The 25627-nt window shown below is 58.1% G+C and overlaps 3 protein-coding genes across 13 annotated transcripts in view; 2 read left to right on the top strand and 1 right to left on the bottom strand.

Annotated features, from left to right (window-relative positions):
* Positions 1–310: 310 nt before the first annotated feature.
* On the bottom strand, positions 311–4165 carry SGSH (N-sulfoglucosamine sulfohydrolase). 4 transcript variants are annotated; one of them, XM_041123902.1, is made up of 9 exons: positions 4037–4165; positions 3544–3704; positions 3192–3297; positions 2478–2628; positions 2049–2205; positions 1731–1812; positions 1441–1644; positions 938–1095; positions 311–844 (listed from the first exon to the last, which is right to left on the bottom strand). In XM_041123902.1, exons 1-9 carry the CDS (start codon positions 4143–4145, stop codon positions 536–538), a joined length of 1437 nt encoding a protein of 478 aa, XP_040979836.1. In that variant the 5' UTR covers positions 4146–4165; the 3' UTR covers positions 311–535. The 4 variants fall into 4 exon arrangements, with proteins under 4 accessions (XP_040979836.1, XP_029871507.1, XP_040979837.1 ...); XM_041123903.1 differs by having other exon boundaries at positions 409–844; positions 938–1043; XM_030015647.2 differs by having other exon boundaries at positions 311–1095.
* Positions 4144–13147, top strand: SLC26A11 (solute carrier family 26 member 11). Of its 8 annotated transcripts, none has more exons than XM_030015645.1 (16): positions 4144–4737; positions 5039–5231; positions 5422–5507; positions 6408–6487; positions 7303–7445; positions 7731–7906; positions 8064–8136; positions 8548–8598; positions 8943–9003; positions 9358–9413; positions 9523–9663; positions 9791–9918; positions 10345–10444; positions 10730–10863; positions 11228–11300; positions 12095–13147. In XM_030015645.1, exons 1-16 carry the CDS (start codon positions 4144–4146, stop codon positions 12187–12189), a joined length of 2184 nt encoding a protein of 727 aa, XP_029871505.1. In that variant the 3' UTR covers positions 12190–13147. The 8 variants fall into 8 exon arrangements, with proteins under 8 accessions (XP_029871505.1, XP_029871504.1, XP_040979822.1 ...); XM_030015644.1 differs by having other exon boundaries at positions 10727–10863; XM_041123888.1 differs by having other exon boundaries at positions 7303–7906.
* A 1580-nt stretch (positions 13148–14727) lies between these two features.
* RNF213 (ring finger protein 213) overlaps positions 14728–25627 on the top strand; it is a 56287-nt gene continuing 45387 nt past the window's right edge. The window contains 11 exon segments of the mRNA XM_041123881.1: positions 14728–14862; positions 16130–16266; positions 18059–18390; positions 18959–19117; positions 19119–19649; positions 20294–20569; positions 21140–21829; positions 22474–22655; positions 23368–23526; positions 23806–23999; positions 24232–24512. Coding sequence (XP_040979815.1) covers positions 16143–16266; positions 18059–18390; positions 18959–19117; positions 19119–19649; positions 20294–20569; positions 21140–21829; positions 22474–22655; positions 23368–23526; positions 23806–23999; positions 24232–24512 — 2928 coding nt within the window. The 5' untranslated portion in view covers positions 14728–14862; positions 16130–16142.

Below are 25627 nucleotides of genomic sequence, written 5' to 3'. Positions count from 1 at the left end.
CCAAGCCCAGGGACTGCTCCCACCTGGGGGCTGCCAGCCCCGGCCCCCACCGCGCGGCTCTGGTCGAGCCTCTGCTGCGCAGGGAGGGAGCAGACGCCGTCACCCCTGGGCCTGCGCACCTCAGGGACTCCGGACACTTTTTGGATATTTTGTTAAATTAAACCGTACCCCTGCCGCCTCCTCGCTGGTACCCCCCTGGCCCGTTTTCCCCAAGGGGTGTCCAGCCGTCCCTCCGCAGCGGGGCTGGCAGCAGGCAGTGCCGCATGGAGACCGCGGCACCGGGAGCTGGCTCCAGGTAAAAACAGAGCCGTCTTCCCCAGAGGCTTTATTGAGAAGCAACTTGGCCCTACGACTTCTCTGGCCGAGAATAAAGGCACGAGGATCCCCGAATGCTCCAGGGCCAGGCGGTGTTTGCGATACAGAGAGCAGAGCCTCGGGGTGTCACCCAGCCGGGATCCCGCTCCGACCCCCTCATGCCCGACGGGCAGCGCGCGGCTGTCCCGTGGCAATGGGGGACGCCAGGCAGAGGCGATGCTCACAGCTCGTTGTGCAGTGGCCGGCACTGGGGGCTCAGTTTCTCCTCCAGGACAGCGTCAGGGGCACATACCCAAGGGTCACCCGTGTCCCACTGCCACTTCAAGAGCTGCGTGCGAAGCAGCTGGAAGACGGTGGCGTAGTGGGGGTCAGAGGCCAGGTTCTGGCTCTCGGTGGGGTCACCGCTGCAGTCGAAGAGCTCCCAGCGGTCCCTGTAGTAGTACTGGTGCAGGGTCTTGTTCCAGTGGGTTGGCTGCCCGGCCCTGGTGCGGTTGAGCAGGTCTTGGAAAGTGGGCGAGACGTAGAAGTCCTGGTCGATGGGAAAGGGCATCTTGTAGTTGAGGTTGTGAATGAGGCGGAACTGGCGGTGCTGGATGGCTCGCATGGGGTAGTACATGGTCACCTCATGGTGGCTCTGGCTGCTGAAGGCGGTGGCCCAGGGCTGCTCCGACTGCAGCGCTGGCAGGAGAGACTTTCCAGTGAGCTGCACCCGCTTCGTGCCAAAGATGCTGTAAGAAGGGTAGGGGATGGAGAACCAGTCCAAAATGGTCGGTGTCAGATCTGGAGGGGAAGAGAAGGGTGAGAGGAGGGGCTGGCGCCCGTGGGAGGAAACTCAACCCCAGAGAGGGGCAGAAAGGTCCCCGGGGTCTGCTGCCCTGTGGGCTGTGGGTGGTCCCGGGACGAGCTGCAGAGCTGAGCCCCGGGATGACATCCCTGCCGGGGACCCTGCTGCTCTGTCAGCCCTCCTCTCCCTTCCCGGGGCCAGCCGTGCCAATGCTGAGGGCTGCAGGCTGTCCTCCGCGAGAAGACCCTGGGTTTTGGCGTGGGGAGGGTGGGAACCCGCTCACGCTCCCCCGGCACAGCCCTGCGTGCCTCTGCTCCCTCCTGGGGGGCACGGGCTCTTACCCAGGAGGGTGGCGAAGGCCTGGCTGACCTGCCCCCAGCGCTCGGTGTGCTCGGGGGAGGAGATCAGCAGGGGCTCGGCGGTGCCAGACCGGTAGAGGTTGGTCCTGCCGCTGGGGAAGGGGATGCCGTTGTCGGAGGTGTAGATCACCAGCGTGCTGTTGTGGAAGCCGGCACGCCGCAGCTCCTCCAGGACCAGCCCGATCCCTGCGGATGGAGGGGCAGAGCTGAGGGGGGGTGGTGGGAGGGATCGCAGCGCTCGCCGGCACCAGCCTGGCCCCCGCGGCTCCTACCTTGGTCCATGCGCCCGATGGTTGTGTACTGGGCTGCCAGGTCCGCCCGGGCAGCCGGCGTGTCTGGAACAAAGTAGGGAACCTAAATGCGGAACGGGAAAGTCGCACGTGGCGGCCACGGGGAACGTGGGTCGCCGGGGTGGCCTTCACCAGTTCTCGCCCGTAACGCTGACAGCAGTGACCGAGGTGGGGGCCAGCCTGCAGCCGGCCTGGCTCCGGCGGAGGCTGCTGAAGTGTGCAGCTCCCATACGGCCCCGCACAGTGCCATATAGCCCCACGCAGCCCCGTATAGCCCCATGCAGCCCCACAGGCTCCCACCTGCACTTGCTCCGGGTGGTAGAGCTGTGGCTTCCAGTCAGGGATCCAGCCCATGCCGCTGTCTCCATTGCCAAATTTCTCACAAAAGGCCCCATACTGGGGCTGGGAGTGCCCGCAGCGGTGGGGGTCGTGGAAGGCGACGTAGAGGAAGAAAGGCCTAGAGATGGAGAGGGTGGAGGTGGAGGTGGTGTAGCAAAGGGCTGCCCACCCCCCCCAAGACCTCCCCTGGGCTGTGCAGGGGTGAGCTGGGGTCGATGGGAGGACTCCCACCTAATCTGGGCTTCTGGATGTGGGGTGACCCTGAGACAAGGTGTCCCTTCCTATTTGTGACCAACTGGGACATGGAGACACGTCTTCAGCGAGGCCGGTTTCCCTCTCCTCTCCCGTGCCCCCTCGCAGCCTGCCCTAGGGACGCCAGGTCCGTCTCACCTCTCATCCTGGCTCTGCAGGAACTGCCGGACAAGCGCTTTGATTCGAGTGATGTTTCTCCCAACCTGCAAGACCGAACTGTTCTCCTCTGTGTAGGCGAAGTCGAAGGGGTAGACAGCCTCGGGCCCAACATGCTTCTTCCCAATTATCCCTGCAAGAACGCAGACAGGCGGTGTGCCAGGAGCAGCGGGGAGCGGGGGGTAGGACGCTGGCTGCTGCTGCTGTCTCCTTCCAGGGAGCTGACACAGATCATCCACTCCAGCATGGGCTGCGCTCAGCAAACGCTGGTGACAGTGGAAGATGCTGCCAGCTTCTCCAGTCATTTCTGCCAGTTGCAGAGGCACTTCCACATCTGGTCAGAAAATGGGACCCACGCGGGGACCACGCTGCCCCAGGTCACAAGTGTGGGTAAGTGCTAGAGCAGCTGAACAGCCTGGCTGGAAGTTTGGGTCAAGCACGAGCCTTGAGTGAGCCTGGGAACCAGAAAGAAGCAGGATGGGGAACAGAAGTGACAGTGAGGTGTAACGAAGATGGCAGAGGAGCAGTGGGGGGGGAGCAAAGCGAAACCCAGGTGTCAGCACAGAGCATGGGCACGGGTCCAGCCGGTGCTGTCTAGCTCGCAGGCAGGTCAGCCGTCAAGCTCTCAGCCGATGGGGTTCGGTGCACAGAGCAGGGGGGATTCCCTGCCCATGTCACTTGCCCAGAGCTCCCTACCTGTCCGGACGCGTGCTTGGCTGAGCAGCCGGGGCAGGCTCTGCACGCTGTCGAAGGAGTTGAAGTGGTGCACATCCTGGTGCAGCCCGTACATCCCATTCTGGTGCTGCAAGCAGGGAGAGACAACACGGTTGGACGACGTCTGCCAGCCTGGCCCCCAAACAAGTCCAGCCATGCAACAAGTGTGTGTGCATGGGAAGCAGGTCCCAGGGGGCAGGGGAGAGAGTGGCTCAGTGGGAATGGGGGGATCGCCAGGTCCTGTGATCATGGTGTAAGCATGCCGGCTCCGGTCATCCCCGAGTGCCCACCGCGGACTGGCAGCCCCCACCCCGGTGCATGCGGATGCCCCTACCTGGGGTAAGCCGGTCAGGATGCTGGCCCGGCTGGGGGAGCAGCTGCTGACGGAGGTGAAGGCGTTCTGGAAGACCACGCTGCGCCGGGCCAGCGCATCCAGGTTGGGTGTCCGGATGGCCGAGTTGTTGTAGGTGCCGCTCTCAAAGCCACCGTCATCTGCTGCAGCGGGAGGGGTGCGGGGTGAGCCCTCCAGCACCGGGCCTGACCCCCGGCGTGTCCCCAACCGTGCGGGGGGGGCAAAGCCCCGGGGACACTAACGGCACTGGGAGCAGCCCTGGGCTGAGGATGTCCCGGGCTGGGGCCGGTGCTGCGGTGACCATCCCGGCAGAGGGGATGCAGCCGGACCCCCGGGACCGTCCCTCCCCTGCCCACCGGACTCCCCGAGCCCCGGGCAGGGGTACCCCGCCGCGGGGCCGGTCCCAGGGCTGGGGGCGGTCGGGGCGGACCCGGGACCGGTCGCGGGGCTCCGTCGGGCCGGCGGCCGCACTTACCCAGGAGAAGCAGCACGTTGCGGGCCGGGGCCGGGGCCGGGGCCGGGGCTAGGGCCCCGCCGGTCCGGAGCGCGCCCAGCAGCAGCAGCACCGGCGCCCAGGACCGCATGGCACCGGCACCGGCACCGGCACCGGCACGGGCACCGGGCGGGCGGCGGCGGGGCTCGGCGGCTCCTCCGGCCGCCCCGGCTCCTCCTCTGCCCCGGTCACATGAGGCGGCCCCGGCGGTTCAGATCCGGCCCGGGCGGAGCCGCCGGATGCGCCGGGAGGAGCCGCCGGTCCCGCGGCTGGGAACGGGGGGGTCTCCCCGGCGGCTCCCCCCCCCCCTTCCCCAGCCCCGAGCCGGTGTGAGCCCCGGGGGTGCCCGGTCCCGCCTCGGCCCGGCCCGCTCTGCGGGGCGTCCTGCCGCCTCCCCGGGGAGACCGGAGAGCTCCGGAGCCCGCGGCGTGTCCGGAGGGGGCTGGAGAGCGGAGACGGCCCGGCTGGGGGACGCTGCCCCGGGCATGGCGGCGCCGGGACCCCGGCAGCGCGGGCAGAGCTGCCCGTGCCCGGGGCTGCGGACGAGGCTGCCCGTCCTGCGCTGGCTCCCGCGTTATTCCTTGGCCTGGCTGCAGCTCGACCTGATCGCCGGCCTGACCGTGGGGCTCACCGTGGTGCCGCAGGCGCTGGCGTACGCCGAGGTGGCCGGGCTGCCTCTCCAGGTGGGTGGCCGTGCCCTGTGGACGTGGGTGCCCGCTGCCCGACCGCTGCCCGACCGCTGCCCGCGGCCCGGCGGTATGGCGGGCAGGGCGAGGAGGGCTGGACGGCCGGCGGCCGAGAGCCGGTTCTTGTGCCGTCGCCCGTTTTCCAGGGCAGGAAGCCACCGGCGCCGTGTGTTTGCTCAGGGCTGGCTGCGGGCGCCGGAGGGACACGAGGGCAGCCCAGCCCTCCTCGTCTTGGCGGTGTCTGGCATTTCCCAGCAGCTCCGAGCTTTGTGCCAGTGCTCCTTTTGTCCCTGTGCAGTACGGCCTCTATTCTTCCTTCATGGGCTGCTTTGTCTACTGCTTCCTGGGCACCGCCAAGGACGTGACGCTGGGTCCCACAGCCATCATGTCGCTGCTTGTCTCTTCTTACGCCTTCCACGAGCCTGTCTATGCCATCCTGCTCGCCTTCCTCTCCGGCTGCATCCAGCTGGCCATGGGGCTCCTGCACCTCGGTGAGATGCTCTTGCCATCCGTGGTTGTATTTTTAGGATATCGCTGTACATCCTGTAGTTGTTCCCGCCCTGTGCTCTCTGAGACGCTGGGGTTGTCCTGCTAACACTTGTGACAGCTCTGTGTGCATGCAAACACCCTGTGCTCCCCGTCAGGGCCAGCAGCGTGCTTACTGCTGCCTGTCCCGTGCAGGTTTTCTTCTGGACTTCATTTCCTCCCCAGTCATTAAAGGGTTTACATCGGCTGCTTCCATCACCATTAGCTTCAACCAGGTCAAGGTGGGTTCTGCTGGTCTGCTCTGGACTCCTTGCCCGCTCTATCCTGGAGCCGGCCGTGCTGTGGAGCTGGGAGATTTAGCACCAGGCTGGGCAGTGTGCTCGGTGCGAGAGGAAGGAGCCCCAAAGAGGGCACGGGTCCTCCCTGCCAGCCGTTCTGGTGGGTCCCCGAGTGCTCTGCTCTGCGCAGACCAAGCCGCACACACCCTCTGTCTGTGACCAGCTGGTGGCATTCAGAACACCAGTAAAACCAGGACATTTGATTTGGTCACTTGCAGGAGGTACTGGGTGAGTCTCTCGGCACGGTGGGTTTGCAGCAATGGGAGGTGTGGTGGCTTTGCAGCTCCACCGGTCCCTTGGTGGCCTCTCGGGGACCTGAGGTCCTCTGGCTCTTCTGGGACTGCAATGCTTCCTTTGTGGTTAACCAAAATCAGAGACTCCGGGAGATGGTGTCAGGCTGTGCGAGGAACCAGAGGGCCGGTGTTGGCTAATGGCTGCGGTCGCAGCGGGGGACTGATGTGAAGGCGCTGGGGCCTTGCTGCTGTTCCCGGCACGGTGCGGGGGGATGGCAGGGCTGCGCAGGCTGGGCTGGGGCCCCAAACTGAACCCCCTCCCGGGAGCTGCACAGTCGTGTGTGCAGGACAGGGTGGAGGCATCTCAGGGCCTGGGAACAGGGAAAAAATCAGAGCATCTGTGAGCCTGACCCACATGGAGCTGTGCAGGGAAAGGGCTGTCCTGGCGTGCATGCGGGAGCACAGGGTGGTCGGTGAGGAGATCTCCCACCAGCAGTGCCGAGCCCATGCGTGTGCCAGGGCTGAGCCCTGGTGCTCCTGGCAGTCCTTCCATGGCACGTGGCAGCTCAGGTTGTGCCAGTCTTTCACCAGGCTTTGTCTTCCTGCACAGAACATCCTGGGACTGCAGGGGATCCCTCGGCAATTTTTCCTGCAGGTGTATGAGACGCTGCGGAGGATTGGGGAGACCAGGTCAGCACCCACCCTGCTCTGTACCCCTGCAGCTGTGGGGTCTCGGGCTCTGCTGCTTCGCTCCCCATCTCTTTGGTCACAGCTTGGACCAATTTCTTGGTCCCTGCCCAGCGCTGTGACACAACTGCTTCTTCTCAGCCATTTCCATTTCAGCTGGAAATTTGAAGATAGGGGAGCATACGGGCTCCCAAGCTGCTAAAGGGGAAGGATGGGGCAAGCTTGTCCTATTTTTTGCTCCCAGTTAGGTACATCAGGATTTTGCCAGCCCAAAGGCACGTCCTTGGGACTGTCTGTGTTTTAAATCCTCCTCCAGTTTTTGACAGTCCAAGAGGGAACTTGGGCATCCCTGTGCCCCCCGCCCTCTCCCATTAGCTGTACCCATGGCTTGGGGTCTCTGCCACAGCCTGGGTTTCTCACACAGCACAGTGACACAGGGTCAGCTTCATTGCAGCTGGCAGAACACCTCCCTGCCTATCTGTGAGGGGCAGCAGCAGGAGGGGGAGGAGGCAAATCCTGCTGCACGGATCCTGCCTGTTGCAGGCGACCTTCCTCCCCGTTTACAAAGAGCCCACAAACCCATTAACATCATACCGCTGACTAGAGGACACCCCCTCCTCCCTCTCCTGCTGCTCCCCAGGGAAGCAACTCGTTTTGCTGGTGGTGCGGAGGTCCTGGCAGCATCCCTGCAAGTTATGCACCTCCCTGCAGAGCCATGGCACGTACCCGGGCACACGCTCTTCCTCCTGTGGGGCTTTGGGGTGCCTCTCCCTGTGCCCCGCAGCATGTTTGGGCTGGCACTGATGTGCCTGTTGCAGGGCTGGGGATGCCGTCCTGGGGCTGGCCTGCCTGGCCGCGCTGGCAGGGCTCCGGGTGATGAAGAGCCGCCTGCCCCGAGCTGCCCCTGCGGAGCCGCTGGCTGTCAGAGCCAGCTACCTCATCGTCTGGACCTCCGCCACGGGTGCGTTGGCCATCCCCTGCCCCCTCTCCTCCCGCGGCCATCCCTCCTGGGGTCTCGTCTCTTTGGGGCAGGGAAGAGACAGCCTGAAAGTGGTAAAGCCCAGGTGGGCAGGAGCTGAGACCTGGAGGTGGGTCGGGGAGGACAAAGTCCCAAGGATGGTCCTGCTGCTGTGCATGCCCCTTCCTAAGGCTTGGGAGACCTCAGCAGCCCAGGTACCTCCTCCTGCCATCCCTCCTGCCCCCCCGGGCTCCGGGCAGGTTTTCACGGTTGCTCTCTCCGCTGCAGCATGCAACGCCCTCGTAGTCCTGTTTGCCGGCCTGGTAGCTTACTCCTTCCAGGTGATGGGCTCCCAGCCGCTCACGCTCACCGGCAGCATCCCCCAGGGCCTCCCTGCCTTCCGACTGCCACGCTTCTCCGTGGCGGCACCCAACGGCACCGTCCCCTTCTGGAGCATGGTGGAGGTGGGTGCCAGGCTGGCCGGCGGAGGCTGGGCTCCCCGCAGGCTGCTGTCTCCTTACTCCTGCATTTGCTGGCTCCTCACGCAGCGGGAGGAGGCTCTGCTGCGGGGTGACCCTCGTCCCTCGGTGGCACCACTCACCGCGTCCCCTTCCCTCCCAGGACATGGGGGTCGGGCTGGCCGTGGTCCCGCTCATGGGCCTGTTGGAGACCGTTGCGATTGCCAAGGCTTTTGGTATGGCTGCACCAGGCTCCTACGCCTTTGCTCGCGGAAGGGGTCTCTGCAGGGGGCTTGGGGTGCCGGGGAGGGTGCTGTTCCCATGGGGGCAGTGGGAGGGACTGGGCTGCCTGTACCGAGCCCAGTTCATAACATGGGCTGGCAGGAGGGGTCCCATGGGGTGCTGCCGACCTCCTCCCCTAGCTAGGCAGCTCTCCCGTGCCTGATTGGGGAGTGGGCTGGGGGTTCCCTGCATCGTGCACAGCCAAAATCTGCACAGGAGCTGAGTGTTGTCTCAGGGTGCTCCTATGCCCGGGGGGGTGCCGGGATGGGGCCCACGGCTGTGCCAGGCACTGCCGGCTCTGCTCCGTGTGCGTGGCAGGTTCTGCCTGTGGAAAGCTCGGGGCAAAGTTGCTCATCTCCTTTCAGCCTCGCAGAACGATTACAGGATTGACCCCAACCAGGAGCTGCTGGCTATGGGTAAGAGGCCACTTGGAGCAGGAGAGCAGGGATCCGGCCCGAGTGCTGCTGTGTGTCCTGCAGCCTCTCAGCTGCCGGAGATCCCCATCTCAGCAGTCCTACCTCTGTCTGAAGTTTTACCTTTCTTATCTTGCATGCTGCCCCCACCCCAAGCCTTTCTCACAACTTAGCAATTTCCAGAGCAGCCTGAGCCCAGCTCACACAGCTGGACAGGATCCGATCCAGCCCCGGGTACCAGCCTGGGGATGGAGGAGGTGATGACAGGGACACAGACCCATCTTGTGGCCCCGGGCAGTGCCTCCCTCGGCTCCTGCATCCCCAGCCCCTCTCCTTCCCCACTGCAGGCTTTGCCAACATCCTGGGCTCCTTCGTCTCGTCGTATCCCATCACGGGCAGCTTTGGCCGGTGGGTAGCAGAATGGGGAGCGGAGCTGGGGCTGTGCAGTGAGGGGGCTCTGCGTGATCTTGGGTGGAATGTTGTGCGGACCCCAGTGGGTCCCTGAGGTCGTGTCCTGGTCCCCAGCTGCCCACCTTGGCTGCCGGGCTATGCGTGGGTCCCACGAGACCTTCCCCCCCATCTTGCGTGCTCTGCGGTCCTGCTGCGGGCTGGAAGCCACGGGTTTGCTCGTGTTTCTCCCCAGTGGGGTCTGATGGGGTGGGTGGTTTTCCTGGGTGGGGTCTTTGGGCAGCGGGTGGGGGCAGCTGCTGGCCCCGGCCAGCCCCAGCGCAGCCTGGGGCAGCGCGTCGCTTTGCATTTCAGGACAGCGGTGAACGCGCAGTCGGGTGTCTGCACCCCCGCGGGAGGGCTCGTCACAGGTAGAGACCCCGACCCTGCCGTGGGCTGCTCTGCAGGTCCCCATGCCCAGCACCCGCTCCCCCCGGTCATCGGGGACCCTGTGGCTCAGGTGCTCCCCATCCCCTGCAGGCACCCTGGTCCTGCTCTCGCTGGCGTACCTCACCTCACTCTTCTACTACATCCCCAAAGCGGCGCTGGCTGCCGTCATCATCTCGGCTGTGGTCCCCATGTTTGATGCTGGGATCTTCAGGACGCTCTGGCGGGTTAAGAGTGAGGGCACGAGCCGGGGTGATCGATCCCCTGGTGCAATCCGGCTCTGCCTGCAGAGCAGGCGCTGTCCCGGAGGGCCCTGTGGCACAAGGACAAGGCACAGCTGAGCCTGAGTTGTCTCTTGCAGGGCTGGACCTCGTGCCCCTCTGCGTGACGTTCCTGCTCTGCTTCTGGGAGGTCCAGTACGGCATCGTGGCTGGGGTGCTGGTCTCAGGGATTCTTCTGCTCTACTCCATTGCCAGGCCTCCAATAAAGGTGGGCTTCGCATCTCCCCTCGGATGCAGCAGGGCCAGCCGGGCTCGCCAGGGAGTGGGGAGCTGGGAGGGGGCTCCCCGAGGGCAGCGGGGTTTTGGGGTGCAGGGTGATTCTCTCCCGCTCCCATCCTCTCCCGTGTCCCCAGCCTGCCGTCGGCGCAGCACAGGGACCCCTTTCAAAGATCACGAGGAAAGGAGTATCCCAGGAGCTGAGAGCAGGAGAGGGCGGCATTGCTGTCCCTGTTCCTGCTGACACTGGAGTGTCTCCAGGAGGGGAGTTTCCCTGAGGGGTGGGGGGTCCCCTGTGTCCCCCTCCAGCCAGGAGGATGGGGCTTTGCTTTGTCACACGGGCAGTTGTCCCTGCCTGGGGAAGGTCACAGCCCTGAGCTCCCCGTGACTTGTCCCCCTCCACTGGGGTCTTGTGCAGGTGTCAGAGGGGGACGCGCTCCTCGTGCAGCCGGGGAGCAGCCTGCACTTCCCAGCCATCGAGTACCTCCGGGATGTCGTGTGCAGCCGTGCTCTGGCAGGTACGGTGCTCCCTGGCCCACCGGCTTGTCCTGGGGACCCAGCTGTAACCCGGTGCCCACTTGGATCACTTCTGGGGGTGGCAAGTGCTGCCCAGACCTGCAGGCTGCGGGTGCAAGCAGTGACAGCACAGCTTCCCTGTGGTGGGGACCAGTCCCTGGCCGCTGCCGCTCTCCCAAGGCTGTCTCACCCCTTCCAGCCATGGCTCTGGCTCCAAGGGCTGTGTCCCCCAGGCTGATCATTTCTGGGCTCATCAGGGACATGACTGTATGCTCTTCTTCCAGCAGCATCTCCATCACGCTCCATCGTCCTGGACTGTTGCCACATCAGCAGCATTGATTACACAGTGGTGGTGGGGCTGGCAGAGCTGCAGCAGGAGCTGCGCAAGCACGGCCTCTCGCTGGCCTTCTGCAGCCTGCAGGTATGTGGGATGCAGTCTCGGCTGGCCCTGTGCCGGGTCCTGCTGCCTCTCCCCATGCCAGGCATCAGCTCTGCTCCCCAGGGGAGAGTCTGCGCCAATGGGCTCTGCCCTGGCTGCTGGCATCTGCCACAAGGATGCTATTGCCTCTTCTGGTAGCAGCTTCATCATCTCAAGTGCTTTCATCATCTCAAGCACCGTCATCTCAAAGAGGTGGAGGCTGCAGCATCTGAGCCCAGCTGTGGGATGCGGGACGGCGGGGAAGGGCTGCATCCTCTGCCCTGGGCTGGCTGGGGGGCTCACAGCCCTGGAGAGATGGGAAGGGGCCAGCAGCAGGCTCCCTCAGCTCAGCTTTCTCTGTCCTCAGGACCCTGTTCTCCAAGTCCTGCTGTCTGCAGACTTAGAAGGATTCCAGCATTTCCCCAGCTGGGAGGAGGCAGGTGAGGCTCTGGGCTGCCCCGGGTGCTCTCCTGGGGCTGGGGTCCCCCAGGCTGCTGCTGAGCAGGGCTCTGAAAGACAAACCTGGGAATCTGACCTTTGTCAAGCCCCAAAGCTGCAGTGTGTGGGGCTGCAAGGGCCTGGCTCCCGGGAAGGGGAGCAGGAGCCCCTCCGGAGAGCAGAGTCACCCCGGCCTCGGGGATTCACAGCGAGCTGTTGTGGTTTAACCCAGCTGTTCGCTCACTCCCCACCCCGTGGGATGGGAGAGAGCATCAGAAAAAAAGGTAAAACTTGTGGGTTGAGATAAAGACAGTTTAATAGGACAGAAGAAGAAGGGAAAATTACAACAATGATAAAAGAATATACAAAACAAGTGATGCACAAAGCAATTGCTCACCACCCGCTGACCGATGCCCAGCCAGTCCCCGAGCAGCGGGCTGCCACCCCCTGGCCAACTCCCCCCAGTTTTATTGTTCATCATGACGTCCTATGGGATGGAATATCCCTTTGGCCAGTTGGGGTCAGCTGTCCCGGCTGTGTCCCCTCCCAACTTCTTGTGCCCCCCCAGCCTGCTCGCTGGCAGGGCAGCATGAGAAGCTGAAAAGTCCTTGACTTAGTGTAAACGCTGCTCAGCAACAACTAAAACCTCAGTGTGTTATCAACATTCTTCTCATACTAAATCCAAAACACAGCACTATACCAGCTACTAGGAAGAAAATTAACTCTATCCCAGCTGAAAGCAGGACATGAGCCTTGGCTTAACTCTCTGTCCTGCTTCTCCCCCTTCCTGGCTCAGAGCGGTGCGGAGGAGCGGAGCCGGGGGGCAGCGGGGCAGCCCCCTTCGCCAGCACCAGCGAGAGCTCTCTGCTGCCTGCGGGGCTCATCCAGTGAGTCGAGGAGCTGCCTGGGACCTCCTTGGGCAGCGTCGCCTTACCATCTCCTCACCTCCGATTGTGCCAGGGCTGTACGTCCTGTGCCGCACAGAGCGGTGGCTGTGACATCCCGGTGACATCCGACTAACACACTCCACGGGAGCCGCCTGCCCCTGCCCTGCCTCCTGGGATGTCTGTCGGGGCTGGGACCGTCCCCCTGTCCCACGCAGGGGAGGATGGAGCAGCACCAGCCCAAACCCACACGGGCTGCGCAGGCGGCACGAGGGGAGGGAGCACTGGTGGAGACACTGGGAGCAGGGGTTTGGCTGGTCCCACACCAGCTTCCCAGCCCCACCGGAGCTCTGGCACCTCGACGCCTCTGCAGACCAAGGACAGGCAGTCCGTGGAAGGGATTAGTGGGGCAGAATGGTTCCCGATCACTGTCATCGGGAAAAAGCCATCCCTCCTCCAGGACTTCCCTATCCTCAAAGCTGCCATCTTTTTTAAATCAGCTGTTTTAATTCTGGAGCCTTTTCTTATTCTGGGACGTACCGAACTGTGACGCAGAGCGTACTCTTGTCAAAGCAAGTTTTAATGATGCTAGCACTGCCCTCCAAGCCCAAGGGCATGCTGCAGCTCTCAACCTCAGGTTGCTGGGAGATGAAAAACATCAGTGATTTTGCTCCTTACTGATCCCTCTTGGTTTGTGGGGTGCTCTGCCAAACGCTGCCATTGGGCAGGGCTGGGCTGTCCCCCTGTGGGTGCAGTCCCTCACCCGATTCCTGCCAGGCACCGGAGGGGACAGGCATCGTGGCACCAGCTTGTGCTTGCCTTGCTGTAAAATGAGTGCAAAAAGCAATAGTGCTGTCAGGCAGCGGGGCTGGGGGAGGCAGCGTTTGGGAGAAAGCAGTTTTCCTGAGCTGCCTTTGGCTGACGCCCCTATAAGGAGGGTATAATAAAGCAGTAATTGCAAATGAGTCAGTGTGATCTCTGCCTTCCTTTGGGAAAAGCTTTTTCCTTTCGTGTGGGAAGGAAAAATTAAACTCTAATTTCTGGGCGTTGCCGAGCAGACCAAGGAAAAGAAACTGAAACCAGGCTCAGGCTGCCTGGTTGCTCGGTGCCTGAAGGCACGCTCCGGCACAGGTCCTCCTGCCAAAGGGTTTTGCAGGGGCAGCAGAGGTGCCCGGGAGCCACAAAATTGTCAGGGCCGAGAGGTCCTGCTGCTGGAGGCTGGAGGAGTGTTGACTTCTGCAGCGGAGCAGCGCTGGGCAGCAAGTTCCTTGCTGCATCGCAGCAGATAAGCATTTGCAGAACGGGAAGAGCACAGTGCCCTCTCTTCCCATCCATCTGTCTATCTGTCTCCCCAGACAAGGAGCGACCAGCGCAGGGACGGGAGAGATTCAACCTGTTTCTCTTCATGTCGTGTGGCAGCTGGCTGCAGCCCTGCGCTGCCTGAGGTCGTGCCGTGGAAGCTGCTCCGTGTGCCCAGAGAGGAGCTCAGCGAGACAGCGGCAGGAGGAGGCTCAGGTAACCCCCTGCTCGGGGATGCTGGGAAGAACAAGAGTGGGAAAAGAGAGGGGTAAGGGGGTAAAAAAGGCCGGTCGTGTGTAAATAGCATGTGTACGTGAACTCGTGTGTGCGGGTGAGTGTGTGAGCACTAGTGAAGATCAGGTCAGCTCGGTCCCAGTTGGATCGGGGGACGGGGTGACAGCCACATCCCCACTTTTGACTGTTGGATCCAGCACGGTATCTTTTCCTCCAACACACTTGCCCTCCCCACCGCAGCTGGCAGGCCCTGTCCTGCATCCCTGCGCCGTCTGGGGGGGGCACGTGCATTCAACAGAGGGGTGAAACACCCCACGGCCACCCCCAGGGCTGACACGGCCCCGCTCCAGCAGCCCGAGGAGCCTGTTTATGACCATTTGCTGCCTGTGTTACTGCAGCAGTGCAGAGACCGGATGGCAACAAGAAGCGATCGATCGTGGCCGGAGGGACGTTTCCCTCCAGGCAGTGGGGGGGGGGGGGGTGGTCTATCTCCACCCTACCAGCCCAAAGTAGAAAAAAAGAGGGGCTTTGCTGGAGATCTGGGAGCTGCTGAATCTGGGCTCAGAAGGGAGAGAAGGGGGCTGAGCTCCAGGCCCGTCCCCACGTCCCCGGGGGCAGCTGGAGCGGGCAGTGGGCATCCAGCTCCGGGCTGGAAGTGGCCACCACGGCAATGAAAGGTTTCTCCCAAACCCCTCCTCAACGGGCTGGGCCGTTGGAAAGCTCTTGGTGCGGAGGTACCGGCCGAGGTTTGGGGGTCCCGGGGAAAGCAAAGCATCCGCCCCCCTCCCACCGGCAGCGGCCCTTTGCTGCGCTCCTCCGGTGCCCGGGAGGATGCCCGGTGGCCCGGCCCGCTCTCGGGCACCGCTGCCGCCTGCAGACGCCCAGGTCCCCGGTGGCGGAGCGGGGGGGGGGGACCGCGGCAGGGCGGGACCCCGGCGGGACCCGCCCCGGGGGGAAGGCGGGATTGGCCGGGGCGGGGCCGGGCGGGGGGCGGCGGTGGCCGTGACGTCCCAGAAACGAAACTTGGCGGCTCGGCGGAAAAGCGAAACTTTACCGGAGGGAAGGCGGCGGCGGCGGCGGCGGCGGCTCGGCTCGTCGGAGCGGGCGCTGCAAGTGCCGCTTCCCCGGCCCGGTCCCCGGTCCGTCGGTGAGTTTGCGTTGCCGGGACCGGCGGGTGGCGGGCCGGGCCGGGCCGGGCCGGACCGGGCCGGGCCGGGCAGCGGGGCTGCGCTGCGGGCTGGGCTGGGACACCGGGCTTGGGCTTGCACGGGGGCTCCGGTGCGGGCGGCTCGGGGGGGGCCCCCCCTGCCGGGCCCGGGGCGGCACGCTGAGGGCTCCGGGCCCCGCTGCAGACCCCCGGTGAGCCCCGATCCCCCGGTGAGCCCCGATCCCCCGGTGCGCCCCGACCTCCCCGGTGAGCCCCGACCCTCCGGTGCGTCCGGCCGTCCCCTGGGCACCCCTCTCCTCCTTTCGCCTCCCCGTACAGCCGGGACACCCCTGTCCCTTGGTGATCCCGGTCCTCCCCGCGGTGCACCCCGGCCGTACCGGCGCTCCCCCCGGTGCCCCCGGGCATCCTGGCCCCCAACCCGCGGTGACCCCGGTGACCCCGCCCCCCCCCGCTCAGGCTGGGAGCCGCAGACAGCCCCCCCCCTTGCCCGCCAGCCCTCACCTAACGGGCCTCATTTGCATTCCTCCGCCCCTTCGCCACGCCATTGGCCTATCCACCCGGCTCGTTTGCATATCTACCGGGCAGAGGGGGGGAGCTGGCGTTTCTCCTCGGGGAACGAGCGACGTTTCATTTGCATATAGGCTCCGCCCAGGGGGTTAGCCCCGCCTCCGCCCCGGGCGGTGGAGGTGAGGGCGGGGGGCTGCGGCCCGCGGGTCCCGGCCCGGCCCCAGCCCTCCCCCGGTGCAGCCCGGGGGGGGAACGGGGCTCCCGGCCTGCCTGACGGGAGCAGCACCCTGCAGACCTCCGGGCTGTGGGAGCCAGGGAGCGGGGCCTGCCAGTGAGGCCGCCGGAGCCCGTCTTGGCGGCGGGATATACGGTTCGTCCCGCCTCAGGGCCCGCTGGGCCGCGCTGCCCTCGCTGTGCCCTGCCGGGTCTGGCGCGTTCCCAAACGCCTTTAGTTTTAGAAGGTCTCTGCGCAGAGTGGAGTAGCTGGTTTTATTTGTTTATTTTTTAAAGTGTTTGTGGTTCTCCCCCCCCACCGAGCCTGCGAGCTGGTGCAGCTGAGGGAAGCGGCTGTTTGCTGGGGCCCGGCCGGCGAAGCCCCGGCCGCTGAGGGCCTTTTGTTTCCTGAAAATAAAACCAGAGCCGGGGGGAAGGCTATGTGACAAAGGTTCATTACTTCACATAAATATTTATATTTCTCTCTCTGCCCCATCCTTTCCTCTCCCTCTGTGGCTCCGAAAAGCTTATCGTGGTGTATGTGGCTGGGAAACATGAAGTGCCGTGTGTGTCGCTTTGTTTCTGGGGATGATTCTCCTGGTTCCTGCAGCCAGTGTGGGGCCCAGCTGGCTCCCTTCGCCAGCACTGGGGACGAGGATTCAGGTACGAGGGTGCGATGTGGGGTGAGCTTGGGGACGATGTGGGGGGGCTGGCATGCCCTGGGGCTGCACGGTGACCAGTGGCTGCGGGTGTCTACTGGTTCTTGTGTTAGCCCCAGTGCTTGTGTAGGTCTGGGCTGCTCTGCTCTGGCCAGGTCGTTACATGCTGCTCCTGTCTCAAGTTTCCCATGCATTACTGGCCAGAGAGGGAGTTTTCCTCGCCTTGCAGTGACTGGCAGGGGACGGAGAGAGAAGCGAGTCTGTTGCTGACACCTCCTACGCACATTCTCCACACTCAGATCTCCAGTGTTTAACTAGTTTCTGTTTTGCCAATGAACTGGTGCCATTTTTATGGAATGCTGTATTACAAAGAGAGGTCTAGTCCTTCTTGAGCCAGAATTTCCTATCTTCAGCTTATTGTTAGGTTTAGAATTCACTCCTTGAATTTCTGCTTGATAACATGCTAATTCTGCCTATGTGAACAGTAACAGAATCAAGTACACAATTAATGCAGTTACACTGCGGGAAATATTTCCTAATCCTTTATTTGCTTAAAGAGAGAATGAACTGGGCCACCAGAATTGCTTTTGGTTTGTTGATATGAAGAAGTAGGATCCTAAAAGAATACACTAAATCAGAATCAGCCTGCTGTGGTCTTGACAAGATCAATTCTTAGCACATCCCTCTGCAATCCAGAATGGCAAGGGAACAAACCCAGGCTCTCCAGCTCTTAAATGCTGGAGAAACATCCAAAGCATCTGTTCTGGTGGTCCAAAAGCTTTGTACCTGTTTCTGGCAATGATTAAAGGTGGAAGGAGTTGTAGTGCTTTACCAAGTAAATATGCTTTCTGGGGGACCAGGGAGTTCCACCAAGTAAATGTGTGCAGGTCAAGCCCTGTCAACAGAGTCACTGAGGAGCAGGAAGAGCTCACGGAAGAGTTTAAACTCTTCATATAATGGCATGATAGGGTTAGTAAATTGGATGTGAAACAATATTGCAAAGGGTGCCTGCTTGAGGTACAAAACAACCTGCTGTCATTAAGCATGGTGCAGCCTTTGGGCTGTAATACTCAAAGGGGCTGTGAGCTACCTTCACTGTGATTTTTGTGCTCTTGCTCCCAAAAATACTGAGAGGAAATCAATGTCTCTTGGTGTTGGTTGATCTCCACTCAAAGACGTTAAAAGCTTTTGCTCTCAAATTGGGTTAGAGGCAGTGCTGAAGAGCCTGTGAAACAGGTCTGCAGAAGGTAGAGATCTAGTCTGATGCCTGACTTGGATCTGAGCTGCCCTTTCACGGGTTTTAAGGGCTGGATGAAACTGTTGAAGATAAAAAGGGAATTTCCCGTGCCTTCCTGGGCACAACACTCAGCTGCGTGGTAGAAGTCACACAGCCAGTCCAGAAGGCTGTGAAAGCTGGCAAGTGCCAGTGTACTGTCACTGCACATCTTGAGGGTCCTTGAGCATTTTGACAGGCAGTTGTGGTTCCCAGTGCCTGCTGCTTTGGCCGGTAGTGTGTTAGCTGAAGGTAGGATAGGGCTAGATCAATACCTCAGTACAATGGTTTCTTATCTTAAATATTCTGCTACTGACTGCAGGGGCCTTGGAGAGGGAAGGAGGCTGTGCTAGGGAGGATGGTGTCTTTGCTAGTGGTGGCTGTTGAGCAGGGAACAGCAAAGAAGCTCCTGTGTGTTCAATTGATACATTTAGTCAGTGCCTATTCTGCTTGCTTGCCGCCAGCTGAGAACTGTTTTCTTTCTTACTGTCTAGTTTAATGATGAACTTTGCCTCCATTGCAGAAAGAAGACAGGTGAAGCTCGCTCCACTCCCTGATACAGGAGCGGAGCCTGGAGGACAGGTGAGGGGAGAAGGTGCTGATGGCCCTTCTTCCACCACTGAAACAACAGAGGAGGAGGAGGAGGGATCACTGACGGAGAATGCAAGACCTCTGATCAATACTTCAGAGATCACACCTGAATGCACTTCAGGTGGGCCTCCTTCCTCTGCTGAAAAACAGGAGGAGGAGGAAGAGGGAGCATCGCTGCTGGAGGGTGTAACAGCTCCAAGTGATAGCTCGAAGACCGCACCTCAGTGCATGGCCGGTGATTCTCCCAAGAAGTCACGGAAGAGGGTAAGGCTCTTTGTCAGTGCTGAAGAGCAGCGGCAGCTGGTAACTTGTTGCGCTCTCTTTTGTAAAGCAATGAGGCTGGGCTGCATTGGCACGAATCCCTTTGGCCTGCATCTGGATGCTGCTGCCTGTGTTCCTAGGCAAACTGTAGATGCATTTGCTTACGTTAAGCGTTGCGTATGCAGACAGCTGATGCGCCGAGTGGTACAGCTCCCCCTAACAGTACCTTTGCTGCATTGAGGGAAACAGTACAGAATTCAGCTTAGTAATTGGTGTGATCCTGTTAGTGAGCATCATGCTCAGTGCTGCTCCGTGTTCCTGCTGAGAAAGTCTTGAATATTAAAACCACAGCATTCTCAAGAGGTACTTGCATTTCACCTACTATAGAAGACGGTAGCTGGTCTTGTCCCTTCTCTTCCTGATTGTTCTCCATTAAGCCAGTGTAGCAGGAAGATGTTGGTACTAGCTGCGGTAGAGGAGGTGACAAAGAATTTCTGTTTGACAATGAATAAACAGACGTTGTGTTGCTCCTTTTTTTTTTTTCTTTTTTTTTTTTTCTTTTTTTAAATAGAAAAAGAAGAGGAATAAAGCAAAGAAGGGTCCTTCCAGCTCCGGGGAGCAGGACTCTGTGCCTCCTCTAAGCACAGCACCAGCTCAAATGACGGAATTGCTTGATACATGTGTTATTCCACAAGAAATCCAGACCCTGGGCAGTGAAGTAGCCCAAGCGGGGTGCTGATGTACTTGCTGGTGACAGTGGAGGAGCATGTGAAAGTGATGGCGCGTTGGGTCACTTGGGAAAGGAAGCTGGAAGTCTGGAAGCGGTTGCAGAAGGCAGTCACAGCAGCGTGGATGTGATGACCCCACCAAAGCAGAGCAGCACGGCTAATGTGGCTGCCCCTCCTCCTCCAAGCTCTGCGGCCCCAGAGGAGAAGGTGGGGGGTGAAAGTACCACAGTGTGCGGAGAAACGGTCAGGCGTAACGTGGAAGGGGGCAGTTGTTCCCCTGGTGCTGGCCAGCTTCCAGAAACCAGACCAGATTCCCAGTCCTCAGGCAGCAGTAAGAAACTGGCCTCAACAGGGGAGAGAGCGAGCATTTCCTCTGGCTTGTCCCCTGGTACGGGAGCGCCTAAAACTAAACCTGCAACTCCTCGTGCTGAAGATCGAAGTCAAGGTGCAAAGACTCCACCTGTGGTCAAAAGCTCGCAGGTTGGGAAGGATAAACAAGATGCCAGGCAGAAAGTGAGCTGTTCGACTTCCAAGGTAAGCGTGTGAGTGAACGCTCTGGTGAGTATTTGGTTGAGCAGGGCAAAGTTTCGCTTTCTGATTCTTCCGTGCTCTCAGTAAAGCTGAAGACCACGAGGCTGGGGATGTGGGAAGAAAGCAGGGAACACTACGAAGTGTTTATTTTTTGAGTTGTTCTCTCCTGTGTGTTAGTTCTAGCACAGTGCTCTCACTGAGTGGTTGCTCGTTTACCCCTAGGAGCTGTGAACTTGTCTCTTCTGCAGCTGTCTCTTCTAGTGAGCTCTGTTGGATCTTCTCTGACGAGGAGATCTTCGTGCTTTGTAGGTGTCTGCGCTCCACTCACCGACAGGCCTGTTAAGCTGTAAATTACTGTTGGTTATCTTTCATTTTCTTTACGCCCCATCTTCTGGGGACCTGTGGCTTATTGACCTGATTTCTTGCCAGTGTGTTTGGGTTGGATTCCTCCTGCAATCACGCGCTGTTTTCCGTAACCAGTAGCTTCCCTCAGTGAAGGGATTAGTATCGCCAGCAGTGTGAAGCTAGCTGGTATGCTGTGATTTCTGGGTATCCCCGCCCGCCTGAAGAGATGTTGGATATTTCTGTGGATGTTGTAGTTCCAGGGTCTCCTGTTTAATTGGGCATTGCTTGTCTTCCTATTGCAGAACGAAGTCACAAAAGAGGAAAAGAAGACCCCAAGTGAGAAAATGCATGAAGTAACTGAGAAGGGAAGTCAGACCAAAGGACCTGGGGTTGCTTTGATCAATACTTCAGAGATCACACCTGAATGCACTTCAGGTGGGCCTCCTTCCTCTGCTGAAAAACAGGAGGAGGAGGAAGAGGGAGCATCGCTGCTGGAGGGTGTAACAGCTCCAAGTGATAGCTCGAAGACCGCACCTCAGTGCATGGCCGGTGATTCTCCCAAGAAGTCACGGAAGAGGGTAAGGCTCTTTGTCAGTGCTGAAGAGCAGCGGCAGCTGGTAACTTGTTGCGCTCTCTTTTGTAAAGCAATGAGGCTGGGCTGCATTGGCACGAATCCCTTTGGCCTGCATCTGGATGCTGCTGCCTGTGTTCCTAGGCAAACTGTAGATGCATTTGCTTACGTTAAGCGTTGCGTATGCAGACAGCTGATGCGCCGAGTGGTACAGCTCCCCCTAACAGTACCTTTGCTGCATTGAGGGAAACAGTACAGAATTCAGCTTAGTAATTGGTGTGATCCTGTTAGTGAGCATCATGCTCAGTGCTGCTCCGTGTTCCTGCTGAGAAAGTCTTGAATATTAAAACCACAGCATTCTCAAGAGGTACTTGCATTTCACCTACTATAGAAGACGGTAGCTGGTCTTGTCCCTTCTCTTCCTGATTGTTCTCCATTAAGCCAGTGTAGCAGGAAGATGTTGGTACTAGCTGCGGTAGAGGAGGTGACAAAGAATTTCTGTTTGACAATGAATAAACAGACATTGTGTTGCTCCTTTTTTTTTTTTTCTTTTTTTTTTTTTTTTTTTTTTAAATAGAAAAAGAAGAGGAATAAAGCAAAGAAGGGTCCTTCCAGCTCCGGGGAGCAGGACTCTGTGCCTCCTCTAAGCACAGCACCAGCTCAAATGACGGAATTGCTTGATACATGTGTTATTCCACAAGAAATCCAGACCCTGGGCAGTGAAGTAGCCCAAGCGGGTGCTGATGTACTTGCTGGTGACAGTGGAGGAGCATGTGAAAGTGATGGCGCGTTGGGTCACTTGGGAAAGGAAGCTGGAAGTCTGGAAGCGGTTGCAGAAGGCAGTCACAGCAGCGTGGATGTGATGACCCCACCAAAGCAGAGCAGCACGGCTAATGTGGCTGCCCCTCCTCCTCCAAGCTCTGCGGCCCCAGAGGAGAAGGTGGGGGGTGAAAGTACCACAGTGTGCGGAGAAACGGTCAGGCGTAACGTGGAAGGGGGCAGTTGTTCCCCTGGTGCTGGCCAGCTTCCAGAAACCAGACCAGATTCCCAGTCCTCAGGCAGCAGTAAGAAACTGGCCTCAACAGGGGAGAGAGTGAGCATTTCCTCTGGCTTGTCCCCTGGTACGGGAGCGCCTAAAACTAAACCTGCAACTCCTCGTGCTGAAGATCGAAGTCAAGGTGCAAAGACTCCACCTGTGGTCAAAAGCTCGCAGGTTGGGAAGGATAAACAAGATGCCAGGCAGAAAGTGAGCTGTTCGACTTCCAAGGTAAGCGTGTGAGTGAACGCTCTGGTGAGTATTTGGTTGAGCAGGGCAAAGTTTCGCTTTCTGATTCTTCCGTGCTCTCAGTAAAGCTGAAGACCACGAGGCTGGGGATGTGGGAAGAAAGCAGGGAACACTACGAAGTGTTTATTTTTTGAGTTGTTCTCTCCTGTGTGTTAGTTCTAGCACAGTGCTCTCACTGAGTGGTTGCTCGTTTACCCCTAGGAGCTGTGAACTTGTCTCTTCTGCAGCTGTCTCTTCTAGTGAGCTCTGTTGGATCTTCTCTGACGAGGAGATCTTCGTGCTTTGTAGGTGTCTGCGCTCCACTCACCGACAGGCCTGTTAAGCTGTAAATTACTGTTGGTTATCTTTCATTTTCTTTACGCCCCATCTTCTGGGGACCTGTGGCTTATTGACCTGATTTCTTGCCAGTGTGTTTGGGTTGGATTCCTCCTGCAATCACGCGCTGTTTTCCGTAACCAGTAGCTTCCCTCAGTGAAGGGATTAGTATCGCCAGCAGTGTGAAGCTAGCTGGTATGCTGTGATTTCTGGGTATCCCCGCCCGCCTGAAGAGATGTTGGATATTTCTGTGGATGTTGTAGTTCCAGGGTCTCCTGTTTAATTGGGCATTGCTTGTCTTCCTATTGCAGAACGAAGTCACAAAAGAGGAAAAGAAGACCCCAAGTGAGAAAATGCATGAAGTAACTGAGAAGGGAAGTCAGACCAAAGGACCTGACGTTGCTAGAAAGTATGGTGCTTCAACTGTAGCAGGCAGTTGCAAGGAGAAAAAGCAACAAAGGAACCAGAAACCTGTGGATAAAGTTAAAGAAAGGTGAGAACACCACTGCTGCTCCCCAGTATTCTTCACTCTACAGGATTTGGTGCGAGGAGGACTAGAGGACTCCAGACTGAGGCAGGGGATTGAAGTACTAAGATTAGGTCTTCATGTGTCTTCGGTATGTGGAAATAGATTTTCCTGAAAACTGAGGCGAACCACTGCTCATGCAAAATGGGAGTTGCAGCACAGGTCATGTACTGGGTAATGTGGTACACCTGGTACTTGAACCTTTTTGATTATCTGATGAATAAAAAAAAAGAGATTGCGCTTTTATTTCTTAATTTTAAGAGCAACATGTGCTTCACACATGTAACTCTTTAGATTAATGGTGTGAAGAGCTGTTTTGATTTTTATAACTTGTTTTTCTTAATGTGTATGAGCTGGAAGAGGGATAAAGCGCAGGCATTTCATGTGACTCTGCTGGGTGAGGAATTCCTGTTGGCTTACCAATGTAGCAACCCAGATGCAGGTGGCCAGAGCATTTCATGCTGTCTATAGGAACCCATTTTTCCTTTTTGCGCTGGACTTTACACTAGGCCTGCTATGTAGCATCAGTTTGAGTGAACTGCTGACAGAGCTTATGGGTCTTGCATCCAGTAAGCTAGTGGCTCATATCTCATTTGTTTATAATGATTTGTGCAATTAAAAAAAAAAAAGGTAAAAAAATTAGATTTCTTTCTATTTTCTTTCTAATTCTTTCTTGTAGTTCTGTGAGCCGAAGTGATGGTGTTACAGTATATTTCCATGCAGTATTATCCAAAGACTTCAAACTAAACCCTGAGACCCATAAAGTGTTCATCAGGGCTCAAGGCATTTCTCCCTATGTAGACTGGAAGGACAACATTTGTGAGCTGAACTGCACCAAGTAAGTACCCTCTTGAGTCACACAGAGGCCCAGGAGTGTTTTGGCTCTGGAGAACAAGATGCAATGTGGCACTTCATTTAATACAGAAGACTGTAGCTATATGTCCATAGGTGGGTATTGCTACAAAGAGTTTTCATAGTGGAGATAACTATTCTAAAACTGTCATCATGAGAGAATAATCACCATTCCTATTAAAAATGGAGTGATGCATGGAAAAGGAAGTATATAGATCAGCTGACATGCCCTTTGCCTCTCTTTGCTGTGTTTTGTGTTTCCTAGGTATCTAGGAGAACATGGATACCTCATTGAAGGCACTGTAACTCTTGCAAAAGAACATATAAATAAATACATTCCTTACAAATATTGGGTTACCTGTGGTGAAGGGGATTATGAATTTATTTACAAGCATTCAGTATCAAGTAGTTATGTGAATCGCTGCTTATTTATAAGAGGCAACTTTCTCAACAATGGAGGTGAGCTTTTCTGACTGGATCTGCATATTGGGACAATCCATGGTTTTTTGGTGGGATGATCTCTAACTTCATATGGACTAGCATTATTAGCAGACAGCACTGTCTGAAGTTGGAAACTTAATGGGTCAGTGGGGGTATTTCTGTGGACAGCTGAAAGTGAAGTTATGCTTAAACGTGTGTATGTTTTTCAAATTATTGTTTTCCTGTGTTCTTGTCTGTGTGGTTATTCTAGAATGGCATCAGTATGATGATATTGTGTGCGCAAAGCCTTCTGTAATGAAAAACTTTTGGAACATGTTTTCTCGCAATAAAAACAAAGAAGTGGTGGAAGGGAAGATAATAGCTGCAAATATTATGTTAGAAAATATCTTCAGCATTCTTGGAACCTGGAGTCCCAACAACCTGAGAAACTTCTTCTGCCAGCTGAGCCAGTTTTATGTTGTTACGGTAGACCCACGTGTATATGATGGCAGGGCAATGCTATGGACAGAGTTAAACTTTGGCATACAGCAGGTAATCTGTTTTCTTTTAAAGATACTAGTAAACAGGCATTCAGTTATTAAACACAGAACTTTTAATTTTGCTGTTGACCTTGTTGGGTTAATTTTGCTTTTCCATTCAAAAAGTTCAGGTGTGACAGACTCTGCAGGGATCCTTTTGGGGTGACTGCCACTGTCTGCCTTGGGAACTTCAGTCACACCTTTGCAATTAGGTGCTGTTCTGAATATCCCATATTGGTCAACAGTAGAGCTGTGATGTGGTGACTTCTTACTTGAGTGGGTTTTGTGTCTGGATATTAATTTCCTAAGCCTGGCCCTTTAGTTTTGCTGCCAGTCACTCTGTCACCAACTTACCTGCACTTGTCTTTGATTCCAAACCTGCCTTTTTTTTTGAGACAAGCTCGTCCTGGTCCACTTCTAAGCAGTGATGCAGACAGGGCTTCTGGAGTCCTAAATTTCTTACCTGACTTAATTATGAATTATGGCAGAAATGTCATGTCTTTTGGGGGGCTTCAGACCAGTGTTAGGGCTTTCCGCAGCCTCCCTCCTCCTGGTGACACGCGAAAGGCCACAAGATGGCATACCTGCCCAGCTCAGCAGAGCCCATGGGTGTTTCACATGTCACTGCCAGTTTTCAGAAGGGTGATTTTTGGATCACCAAGCACTACAGTACTATGGACCCCCTGGGTGTCGTTTTAGAGTAGCTGTTGGGGGCTGTGGGTAAGGACAGAAATCTCTCTCCCTTTGCTGAGTCCCAGCCAAGCCTGAGTCCACTGGGAAGCTGGAGTGTGCTGGCGGTGTGTGATGGTGACATAAGGCAGCGTTGGGTATACGACTGCTCAGCTCACTGGTTCCCTTCCTGAGATCTACCTCGGTCCCTTGACGCTCCTCAGCTCTGCTGGGTGTGGGAAGGTGCAGCAGTAACTGAGTGGTGGGAGCTGGTAGCACAGAGAGGGGCACCAAACCATCACAGGTACTGGGGTACTACACCAGATGTTCTGGTGGTGGTCAGTACCATGTGTGCTTATATCTTGGTACCACCGTGGTGCTGTGGGGTGTATAGGGCTATCAAGTGTCCTCACTGTAACCAGTAGAAGAAAATGGCTTCAGAATAATAAGACTTGTTGG

The sequence above is a fragment of the Aquila chrysaetos genome, chromosome 5, assembly GCF_900496995.4.
Source record: "Aquila chrysaetos chrysaetos chromosome 5, bAquChr1.4, whole genome shotgun sequence".
Classification (NCBI taxonomy): domain Eukaryota; kingdom Metazoa; phylum Chordata; class Aves; order Accipitriformes; family Accipitridae; genus Aquila; species Aquila chrysaetos.
The sequence above is the reverse complement of the archived record's forward strand: the minus strand, read 5'-3'. Positions and strand labels throughout refer to the sequence as shown.